The 10,597-nt window shown below is 44.6% G+C and overlaps 1 protein-coding gene across 10 annotated transcripts in view; it reads right to left on the bottom strand.

Moving 5' to 3' along the window:
- Window positions 1-214: 214 nt before the first annotated feature.
- The window catches only part of fbrsl1 (fibrosin-like 1), a 289,512-nt gene continuing 279,129 nt past the window's right edge, over window positions 215-10,597 (bottom strand). For 6 of the 10 annotated variants that reach the window (XM_020631137.3, XM_065963931.1, XM_020631139.3 and 3 more), the window contains 10 exons: window positions 9,883-9,933; window positions 9,577-9,672; window positions 7,951-8,022; window positions 7,722-7,751; window positions 7,342-7,413; window positions 6,447-6,579; window positions 5,636-5,719; window positions 4,306-4,389; window positions 3,255-3,525; window positions 215-2,710 (listed from right to left, as the gene is read on the bottom strand). In XM_020631137.3, the coding sequence (XP_020486793.2) occupies window positions 1,411-2,710; window positions 3,255-3,525; window positions 4,306-4,389; window positions 5,636-5,719; window positions 6,447-6,579; window positions 7,342-7,413; window positions 7,722-7,751; window positions 7,951-8,022; window positions 9,577-9,672; window positions 9,883-9,933 (2,193 nt within the window). In that variant the 3' untranslated portion in view covers window positions 215-1,410. The remainder of the gene's footprint in view (window positions 2,711-3,254; window positions 3,526-4,305; window positions 4,390-5,635; window positions 5,720-6,446; window positions 6,580-7,341; window positions 7,414-7,721; window positions 7,752-7,950; window positions 8,023-9,576; window positions 9,673-9,882; window positions 9,934-10,597) is intronic. The other 4 variants (XM_020631138.3, XM_020631141.3, XM_020631145.3 and 1 more) reach the window with 4 other exon arrangements.

Raw genomic sequence — 10,597 nt, 5'->3', positions numbered from 1 at the left:
CAGCCAAGTCTGTTGCCTTTATGATTTCAAAGTAATAGCTTGATATCAGATGAGCAAATACTCTAAATGCTGAAAACTGAGACACAAGCATTATTGGCAAACCTATCAACCACACATCAACATTCCTCTCAGCAGCTTTGACTTAAAGACAAATTCAGCACTTGTAGCCTGCACAGACAATCAGTACAGATATGAAAGACAAGCAACAAATGTATGACATTAGGTCCAAACTTTATTCCGTACATTTTAAACCATGAATGTTCATTTTCATTTTTTTGCACGCCTAAAACTCTACTTGTTTTGTATACAAGAGTCTAAGAAAAACAACTGCACAACACCACAAGCTTGACAGAGAAAAGTCCTTTTGCCTCCCACTGAAAAGTGTCCTTCTGTTCTGTCCGGGGCTGGTCCAGTTTGTGACTTGGAAGTCTTTTAATAATCCCATCATTATTTCATTGATACTATAAACATGTGTTAATCCAAGTTTCTCTCGGTATCACCAGTATTGTCTGCTCCCTCCATGTGATCTCTTCATTAGGGTGCTGTGTGCTGCTTTGCATAGATTGCAGATGATCCTTCCAGGCCCCCTTACAACACCCTCTCATGTCCTTCCTTTCATTGGCCAGGCTTGTTTGTTGTCTTGATATTCAACAGGGAATTGACTCACCATGTTTAATTTCATTTTGTTTTTCTAGAAACGGTTAAAAAGACTAATAAATTTACACAGTCATTTTGCAGCGAAGGAATATCAACAAGTTATTTACACCAGTTTTCTTTACAGAGACTGAACAAAGACCTCATAATATATATTTATCTGCATATCTCAAAGGCAAAACAAATGAACAAAACATATTGGTAATGTAACATTGTACATTGTCATCATTGAGGATATCCTGGTACCATGAGGTTAAGTTACTGAAGGTTGAAAGTCCAGTCTTTTCAGTGGGTCATAACGCATATGTCTCACAATCAACTGGGATAAATATTGTAAAAGGCGTGACGAATGCACGAAATACATAAAATTTATAGAAATGATATCTATACATGGAACAAGGATAGCAAATGTACAAACTCATTTCAGAACCTCTCTTTTCGCACAAAGCTGAAAAAAGTATTGGATTAATATATTAATAATTATCAAATATTTAAGTCGGATTTAAACATACACATATTTGTGTTCTCGTTACCGACATAATTCAACCTCCAGTCCACTAAAAATAAAGTCATGGCATGTGCTTAATCAGCCTTACACACCTTTACTTTGTACAATCATACCCTTTCCCTTAGGGAGTGTTGCCCCTCTTTAGTGAGGAGCAGTGCATTTTGTTCAGAACAAGATATCAGACTAGGGGAGGGGAGGGGAGAGGGGCGCAAGTTCGTCAAGGAGATTTTGTGCACTTTTCTGTGAAGCTACCGAGCCTCTACCTCTTTGGGGTTGCGAGATGGGGAGTAGTCTCTTGGGTCCTGGGTGGCAGTGAGGGGGGTAGTCCTCCTGGGTGAGGCTGGCCTGGCACTGCCAGCTGGCACGAGGGGCGGGGGAGCACTGAGTGCAGCAGTGGGTGGTGTTCTGTTCAGGGGGCCGTTGTGTCCTGTGGAGGGGCTGAGTCTGGGGTAGGGCATGCCACCTAGGTGGGGCATAAAGGGGGGCATGTGGGGTAGATGGCCTTCCATGGGGGACTGGTGCAGCTGATGGAGGCGAGCTCTGTCCAGCTCCTCTCTCAGGTGGAGGCGCTCTCGCTCCTCCGCCTGCTGTCTCATCCTCTCGTGCTCCCTGCGCACCTCCATTAGGTGCTCGTGGTGGGAGTAGTCGTGAGCCTCCCTCTCTCTGTAGGCTCGTTCCTGCTCGTAAACACTCTGGAAACGGTGTCCCTGCTCCGCCCTGAGCTGGAAGTCCATGCGCCGCTGCAGGTCCAGGCTGCGGTACGCCTCTCTGAGAGGGTCCCAAGGAAAGGCCGGATGGGGCAGGCGCTCTCTTCCTGCCAGAGGACTCACTCCCATGAAGGGAGCCATGCGAGCCCGGTCCAGCACGTTGAGGCTGCCCATCTGAGGCATGCCGCCCATGGAGAGGGGGAGGGAGTGAGCCATAGGGACTCCGTGCAGGCCAGGTACTGGCATGTCATTGCCACGAGGTGAGGGAAGGGGGTGCTGGGACAAAGGTGGGTGGTGGTGGTGTGGGTTTCCAGGTTGGTTCATGGGAACAGGAAGACTTTGGGCTTGAGGTTGTGGGGCGGGCTCAGAACTCACCACCATGACCTCCTGCTCCTCCTTCCTCTCCTCCTTAATCTTCATGTCATTTTTCACCTTGTGGAGGAGCTCCACGGGTGGGGGCTCTTTCCTCTCGCTGTCCTTGAGAGTAGGTGGGGGCCCACCTGCCATTTTTAGTCCCTGCTCACTGAGCACCACTTTAGAGTACGGAGAGGGAGAACGCTGAATGGGTTTGATGGAGTCTTCAGACGACCTCCTCTCTAACATCTCCTTGCTGGGTGATCGGCTCTCCTTCACCTTCACGTCAGCCAGCGTGGAAGACTCTCTGTGGCGCTCCAGCAGCTCCTTCTCGGCCTCTCGGACCCGATCCACACTGCCGCTGTGATGTCGACCCGAATCACTGGAGTTCTGGCTGTTAGAGCGAATCAGGTTGCTGATCTGATAGCTGACGGGTGCAGAGGCTGGAGACGAACGGTTGGAGTGGCGGTTGCGATCCACAGAATCCCTGTAATGATACAAACTATTTAGTGATTGCAAGTTTAAACAAGAAACACATTGGAAGGCTGTATTGACAAACGGTTTACATCGATTAAATTACCAAAACACAACCCGACTTGTACTTCTCATTTAAAGAATACAAGTTACTGCTCTAGTTTTCCTCTAAGTTTACTGTCTTGAAATTTGACAGAAAGCTCGATGTTTTGATCCTTCCAATTAATTTTTAACAGATGGCTCCTCTTGTTGCCTGTTTGATTTGGACTGTTTTGTTGCTGGATCCATGAATAAATCTTATTCCAGTTATACTTCGAACATACTGGAGAAATGTCTGCTTGTAAGTGAAAAGACGTCTTTTTATCTGGGTGATTTATATGATTATATTTGTTTTGTCAGGACATCATCATCTGTTATATATGCTTATACTCATTGAAGTTATAGCAACATATTTGAGCAGTTATAGGTTTGTTATGTGATTGAAATAATACATTCTATCAGTTATATTAAGCTAACAAAAGATAATATCCAAAAGAGTTGATGTGCCTCTGTCTCACCTGTCTTTATCCTTCTCCTCCTTCCCAATGGACGAGTCTCTTTTCTCTCGTTCCCTCTCCCGTTCTCTCTCTCTTTCCCGCTCTCTCTCCCTCTCTCTCTCATGGCTGTTGGCTGAGCTGCTTCTCTCGGCATCTGCGGTTTTGGGCCACTGCGGTGGGGTGGGGAAAGACGGTGGGGTGCGTCGAAGTCGGTTCCAGGTGTCGTGGTGGGGGCTGCCAAACGTGGGCAGTCCTCCTGGCCCCTCCTTGGTGCCAAACATATTGTTGGACCCTGGAGGGAAGAGGGAGACAGGCGTGGGAGCCACTGTAAGTTAATTGGGCACAAAACCTTCTCGAGGACACATAAGATGAGAAAGACTCAACAACAAAAGCTGCTTTTGTCTTTGTCTCTGGAGGTTCTCTTACTGAAGCTGCTTGAAAGAGTTAGAGGTTAATGGCTCCCCCCGCCAGAGAACAAAATCTACTCATTTACTTCAGACTAAAGGGCTTCTCCCCCTCCCTCTTTTTTGAATGAACTGGGGAGATTCACTTGCCCTCTGGAGTTGAGGGCTGTGAAAAGCCAAGGGAGACCTTAGCATTCCACAGCGTGTCTGCTCCAATCACATCCATTTTCACAACAGGGAGAGCGATTGGCACACAAAACAGGAGGGAAGAGCAAAAAGAGAGAGAGGCATAGAGAGAGGGACGCAGGGAGAAAGGAGAAAGCCCTCCATGGTGGTGCAGAAGGGGCTTGTCAAATAATTAATAGATGAACTGCTTCCAAGCAGTGGACCTGAGAGTGCCTGTTGGCAGCAGCGCAGCCAGCTTAGAGCCAGGCTGTTGGGGACATGCTTGGTGGATGAAGTGGAAGCAGGGAGGTGTGTTTGCTGCCTAGCAGGGCCTCCCTTGGCTACGGCTGTTTTGACACAGAAACTAGCTAAGTGTCGAGATTTTTTTCCTCCCCTCCTGGCTCTCCCTGTGGTCTAACGCTGCCCTGCTCTGTTCTGTTACCGGCCACAGGGGCCAGACTGACGGGGTGAGCAGTTGAGGAGGAGAGGGGGCCAGCGCTTACCAAGCGAGGGGTTGCCTAATCCTCCGAAGGCACTGCTTGAAAGGTTGCCGAGGCCGCCATAGGAACTGGAGCGACTGAAAGGATCTGCAAAATGCCAAACAGGGATTAGCAAAAAGGGGGGGTTGGCTAGCAGTGCTCACCCCAACACCAACCCGTTCCACTCGGCTTTTCTCTTACAAGCGAGCTGTGGTTTTCCTTTTCTTTTTTTTGCGCTGCCACCCTAGCTCGCTGCCTATTAATCCTGCAGTAGCCAGGTCTCCTGGATGCACTGCTACTAACTGGAGAGGAGTGTCTCTGACCATGCTGGGGCTACCGAGACTACACAGCTTGGTCAGGAAATTAGGTTTGAGTTGTTGGAGCTGAGCTGAAATAGACTGAGGCATGGTAGGGGAATTAAAATCTGTAAAAAATAAGGTGAGAAAGACCAGAATAATTTAACTTGAGAATCAGTGTCTGATGGGCTCCACTGACGCAGACAAGAGCCTCCAAATTAATATGAATAACACAAACATTTACTTGAGGAGTTAATGTATTATATTCACCCACTGATAATTAGCATTCCCATTTCAATTCAGCAAAAATCCATCAGGAAAAGCGGAACTTATCAACAGATTAGGGTTTAGAATTTTCCGCTTTGGGGCTTGTTAATATATCAGAAAAGGCGACAATTGAGAAATCTCCTCTTCCTCACACATGAATTCCTCAGACTGGAAAATTTGCTAGCTAAGTCTTCCTCCTCATTGCGCCGTTAATTCATAAGCACAAAATGAAGCTTCTCGAGGGCTTATTCCATGAAATCACCCTCCACTCAGAAACCAAGCAGTGTCTCAAATAGAATTAAGGAAATAAATCAATGCATAAAAATAATTAAATGTACTTATTCATAAAAAAACCATTAACTATCTATCAAATATAAAATAGCTCATAGGAAACAGTGCCATATATGCTGCTGCGCTGCATTTTGGTTGCCCAAGCATAGGAAGGAGACTGGATACCAGACTGGCTACGTATTTAATAACCCCAGACAGAGTTATTTAAGGCTGTGTTATGAATCATACAGTCTGATTACATGATGGCTAAACTCTCCATTACCATGAACTATGACGTCATAGTTACCTTCATATGAACCTGAGATCAAAACCTGAGAAAAATATATATCTAAGTTTCACTTTGAATCCAGCTTTTTCTGTATGTGTTTAACACATGTGCAGAAGAGAGAGGGAGAGTGGGTGGGGGAGAGAGAGAGAGCGAGAGAGAGAGAGTGAGAGAGAGACAAGAGGAAAGACAAGAGAAGTGTTTAGAAAAAAAAATTGAATATGGGATTACTTACACTTACCTGCCAAATGGCTAGGAGGCAGGAAGCCGCCGGGATGGGGTGCGGGGCCGTATGGAGAAGGAGCTGGATGGCTGGAGCCTATCAGAGCATACAGGATATAACAGCGTGATTATTATCTAGTCTGACTATTACATTTTCCTCACTAAACATGCAGAGACAGAACAAAACGATTCTGAAATATTCACAAATCTGGCCCCTGTGGTAAGAACTTAAAGTGTAAACATGGGTAAATATCAACAAATATTCCCGTGTAGACTCTAGGAGTAAACTTGCGTAGATACTGCTGAGTAATGCAAGAAATTCACTATTGATATTTTTGCTTTTATTTCAGCTGTAACATGTCTGAGTGTAAATCGTTGCATATTGAGGTCAGTCGCTGACAAAACACTGTAACCATCACCCATTATCCCTGAATTGTTAATGAAAGAAGCAATTACAGGAGTGGCTCTCATACAGCACTGCATAATTACCAGTCAAAGGCTGCTTGCCTCTCGGTTGCCCTCCAACGCAGGGCAAATCAGTCAATTACCTAACCGAGAGTCATCCATATTCATAGCAAAATTTGACTCCCTTTACTGGCTAAAAATCTGCTTCAAAAGCACTATAATTAAGTGAACATTACGCGAGAAGAGAGGGGGAAAAAAATGAAGCCTTCTCATTGCTGCGGTCGAGGAACAATTTTGACGTTCTCATTTGCATAACGACAAAACATTGGAATAATTTGAAATGGAATAATTTGAGTGTTTGGAATGATTTGTTTGGGAAGGTGCAGTTCCACACCCTGCATTTGGAGCTGACCACTGACCTGTGGAAGAGAAGAGGGGTCGTGCCAAGTCGTGAGGGTATGGGAACCCTGGGAAGACTCCAGGAGCTGGGGGTCGACTGAACAGGTCCAGCTTCCCATTCATGTCGAGTTTGTGCGGATCCAGCTGCATTTGCTGTAGCCGAGAGGGTAGAGAGAGAGACAGAATAAAGAAACTTAGGACCGTAGACAAGAGCGTCAAAGATTCCCAGCGGCAGAGTAACGGAGTTAATTCTCCACTGCACTGGGTGAGAGATCAGAGGTAGACAGATTAATCAACAATGGCTCGATGTCTCCTACTCTGGTTTACTGTGTCATAACAAACATATGTAAGCTGATTAGGTACACTAAATCCTTGGTAACGAGGGTTCAAGGCTCAAGAAGGACTGACACCAACGGGCCAGCGGCTTTAGCAGAGGATCTCCATGGCAAGGCCACAACATCCTCAGTGAGAGGGGTTTTTCCAAACAAGTGTTTTTTAAATTTGTCTTCATTATCTTTAATTCTGACAATAAGCGTTTGGTAGGAAATGGTCCACTGCCCCTCTCTGTTTGAAAGTAGTGAGCCGAATTTGCAGAGCTTTAACTTAACCTTACTGGATTTTTTATTCTCAGGAAACCCTAAACAAGTAGAGACATCATTATCCTTAGATATTCTGCAATTACAGACTTGTGTTTCTTAACGGGAATCTGATTTTCCCACCCACATGCTCGTTCTGAATTGATCTGCTTTAGACTTTAGATTATGAAAAAAATAAAGTGGAACTGACAAAGATGCCCCGTGGATCTATGTATTCGGGGGGTATGTTTTGTGCTGTTCTGTTATTTTTCAAATATAATGTATCTGGTTTTACATGAAAGCAAGACTCCTGCAAGACATCATTATCCGTCTCACGCACCTTCATTTTCTGCTGGTGGTGGTAGATCTGCCATGCGATCTGGACATGCACTGCGCACCACTTGCCAGGTTTCTAAAAATTTAGAGAGAAACTGAGGTTAGCCTGCTGGCTTCGATAAAGGGAGCTAAAAATGGATGCTGGCATTGAGATTTTCTGGCCAAACTACAAAGTGGGAACTCGTCAGAATTTTTCAACCAGGCAACGGATTAAGAAAATCGAACCCTGACTTTTGCCCAAAAGAGACCTCAAATAAAATAACATTAGATGCAGCCAAAAGCCTGCATATGTTTGATCAGAAATTGTTGAAGAATTTGCAGTTTTAGACTTTGTGGCCTGGCCAGAGAGATAAAACATTTAAGATGGACTAGGAAACCACTCACCCTAACAGATGTCCTGAATGGATCTGTTATCTGTACGGACAAACAGACAACCATTAACATCAACAACAAAGACAAGGACCAAAACTGTGCAGTTCTGTCGATCTCAAAAGATGCCAGTGTTCAATTCACTCTAACACTAAATTTGTCCATAGGAGGAGAAATGTATGGTATGACTTTCATCCCAAGACCCAAAGCAGACTGATTATAAAGCTTTTTGCCCGACACTTACCCGTGGATCCTTCTGTAGGAGCGTGTGAGGCACTGCTCCAGGACGAGCCGCTACATCGATGGGATTAGATGACTGAAATAAAAAGAGAGAGAGAGAGAAAAAAGGGAAAAAGGATACCTTGTAATTAAAGTGTTACACAGTCGTTCAAACACTCATAGGTCATAGGAAAGAAAGAGAGAAACAGAATGTGATACATAACATAGACATTACTGAATGTTGCACAGAGAATCCATGAGAATTTATCTTGGGATCAAAGTTTAGCCTCCCACTTTCTCAGTGTCCTAACATATACAGTATGGCAGATATGCACGAGTGTAATTCAGAGTAGATGTCTGAGGCATGGAAGACTTTTTGTTTAAAAACACAAGAAGACCCTCCAGCTAATGATGCCAGCGTCACTTTAACCTTATGTCCTCCTGACGTCATTGGATAAAACTGCATTGATGCTGCAGGTGCTGAGAAACACAAGAGTTAACGTAACACATTCCTGATCTCTGTGATCCCCTCTCTAAGCCCTCGAAGCGCGAGTGCCTAGATCAGCCTCATTACTCCATCCCTGTATCATGGATAGGAAGATCCCGCAGGGTGACCTGGGTCACCAGCCCCCACAAACAAACACATATCCCCCCCCCCCCCCCCCGAAGCTCCTCTCCAAGAATACTTAGCAGGGGCTTTGGACGCAAAAGACTGTTCCCTGAACCATCTGGAGGGGCCTTTCGACAAAAGGGCCCCTCCATGACAGAGCCCCCTGGGGATAGGGCCAGCGGATTTAGGCCAGCTTTGATTGGTGGCTTACACCGGGTCACAGCCGCTGGGCATCTGCCAGACAGACTAACCCCCCCTCATCACATCCCTCACATCCCCACTGTTGCTGCATCTCCTCTGCTCTCCTCTCATATGCAGACAAACATGGCATTCTTATCTTTGGCATGGCTTGGCTGGCCCTGGTTCTGATCCAGTAAAGTCAGCCAGAGTATTAAAGATGGATTTATGAATTTTAATGGGATGGAGTTTTGAAGAATCCTATTTCACATCTTTATTGTACAGAGCTCTGCTACATGTAACACCAAAGACAGAGAGGAGAATGAGTATTGTGTGTAAGCCCTGTTTTCTAATGTACCGCCGTCTGGTCATTTTAGAGTCTAAACTTTCCCGCCATGGATACATCCTCCAAGGACATCTCTGTTATGACATGCATGAAGTGATTACTTGAATAAGCTGTTTCATTAAAAGCAAAAACTACAAATCCATGTCTCTGCTTAACAGGTGTGCTAACCACCTTTATTTATGCTTCAGTGTTTAGTGAGGAAACCAAGAGAAACTTTGCTCATTGAAGCACAGAGCTTGGAGTTAAAGGTAAACAATAATCAATAGATCTTATTGTATTACTTCCACGACGAGTTTAACATCTGACTGTGTGGCCATTTTGGCTCAATGAAGAGTCTCCTTATGTACAGTAGACTAGTTCAAATGTAAAAAAAAAGACATATTTAATAATGTTTTGAGTACTGTAAGTGTGGGTTGTTTCATGTGTACAGGCCTAAGTGATCTTTTATTCATGAACATTTCTTGAAGCTGTCAGTCTGTCTGCTGAGGTGGTTGGAGGGAAAGGGATGTGGGGCTGACCTTGGGCTGGAAGGCTCCTTGCAGCGAGCTGAAGGGTCCTGAGTGTGGGAGCAGCGGGGGCATGCCTGGCATGGTGGGGGGATAGGAGGGGAAGAACTGGGGAGAAAAGAGGAGGATGGGAGACACAAAAAGACACAAAACAAAATCAAACAGAGAAACGTACAGGACTCAAGCATAAGCACACACGAAAAAAACCACACAGCCACAATAAACGCTCTCACGGCAACATTCAAATATGTCAAATATTTGATTTGCCAAATGCAAATAGCACATTTAAATCCAAATGAAAAAAACAGAGAGACTCACGTTTGAATGTCTGATGAATGGATTGTCCAGTTTGGGGGTGTATTTGTCGAACTGGAAGAGATTAGAGAGAAAATAATTAGGGGAAAAAATAGCCCAGAAAATGATCTTATTTAACATAATCCTTCATGCAAAAACCTCCTTTAAAAATAATCTCTCATTATTTCTACATCACAGAAACAAAACACATGATCAGCATCTGTAACTGGTAATAAGCAGGGCTTTGATCCAGGATAATAAGCCCCAGAGTAAAGCAGCTGGCTCGCACTGGTCATGGGTTGACTTAAAACTGCATGGTCAGATAGGCAGTTAAATTACTAACAATACGAATGCTTTCGCCGACTGCCAAGATGAAGACAGCCTGCATGATTTTTCAATTGAGCATACAGACACTGGGCGTGGAGGCCCTGCTAGTGATTCAGAGCGTTTTAAAACCAGACCAGTTGTTTCTATTCACTGGAAAATTTGTCAAAAATTGAATGTAATTGCTTTTGACTGTAAAGGCCTTTTTCTTTTATCTTCGTTTGCAGGGGAGTCCTTGAAGATGTTTAGCATGTTTTGGGTGTAAGAAAAAAAATATACTTCAAAAACGCTCCAGCCAATAAAAGTGCATCAAATCATGGGAAGTCTAAAAGCAGCCTCTTATGAGTCTTTTTCATTATAGAAACCAAATCAACTAGATGACATTTGCAATGGTTAGGAGGAGCTATTTCAGGAC

Source organism: Labrus bergylta, chromosome 2 (genome assembly GCF_963930695.1).
Source record: "Labrus bergylta chromosome 2, fLabBer1.1, whole genome shotgun sequence".
In the NCBI taxonomy this organism is placed as follows: domain Eukaryota; kingdom Metazoa; phylum Chordata; class Actinopteri; order Labriformes; family Labridae; genus Labrus; species Labrus bergylta.
Note: the sequence above shows the minus strand (reverse complement) of the source record. Positions and strands in the feature narration are given on the sequence as shown.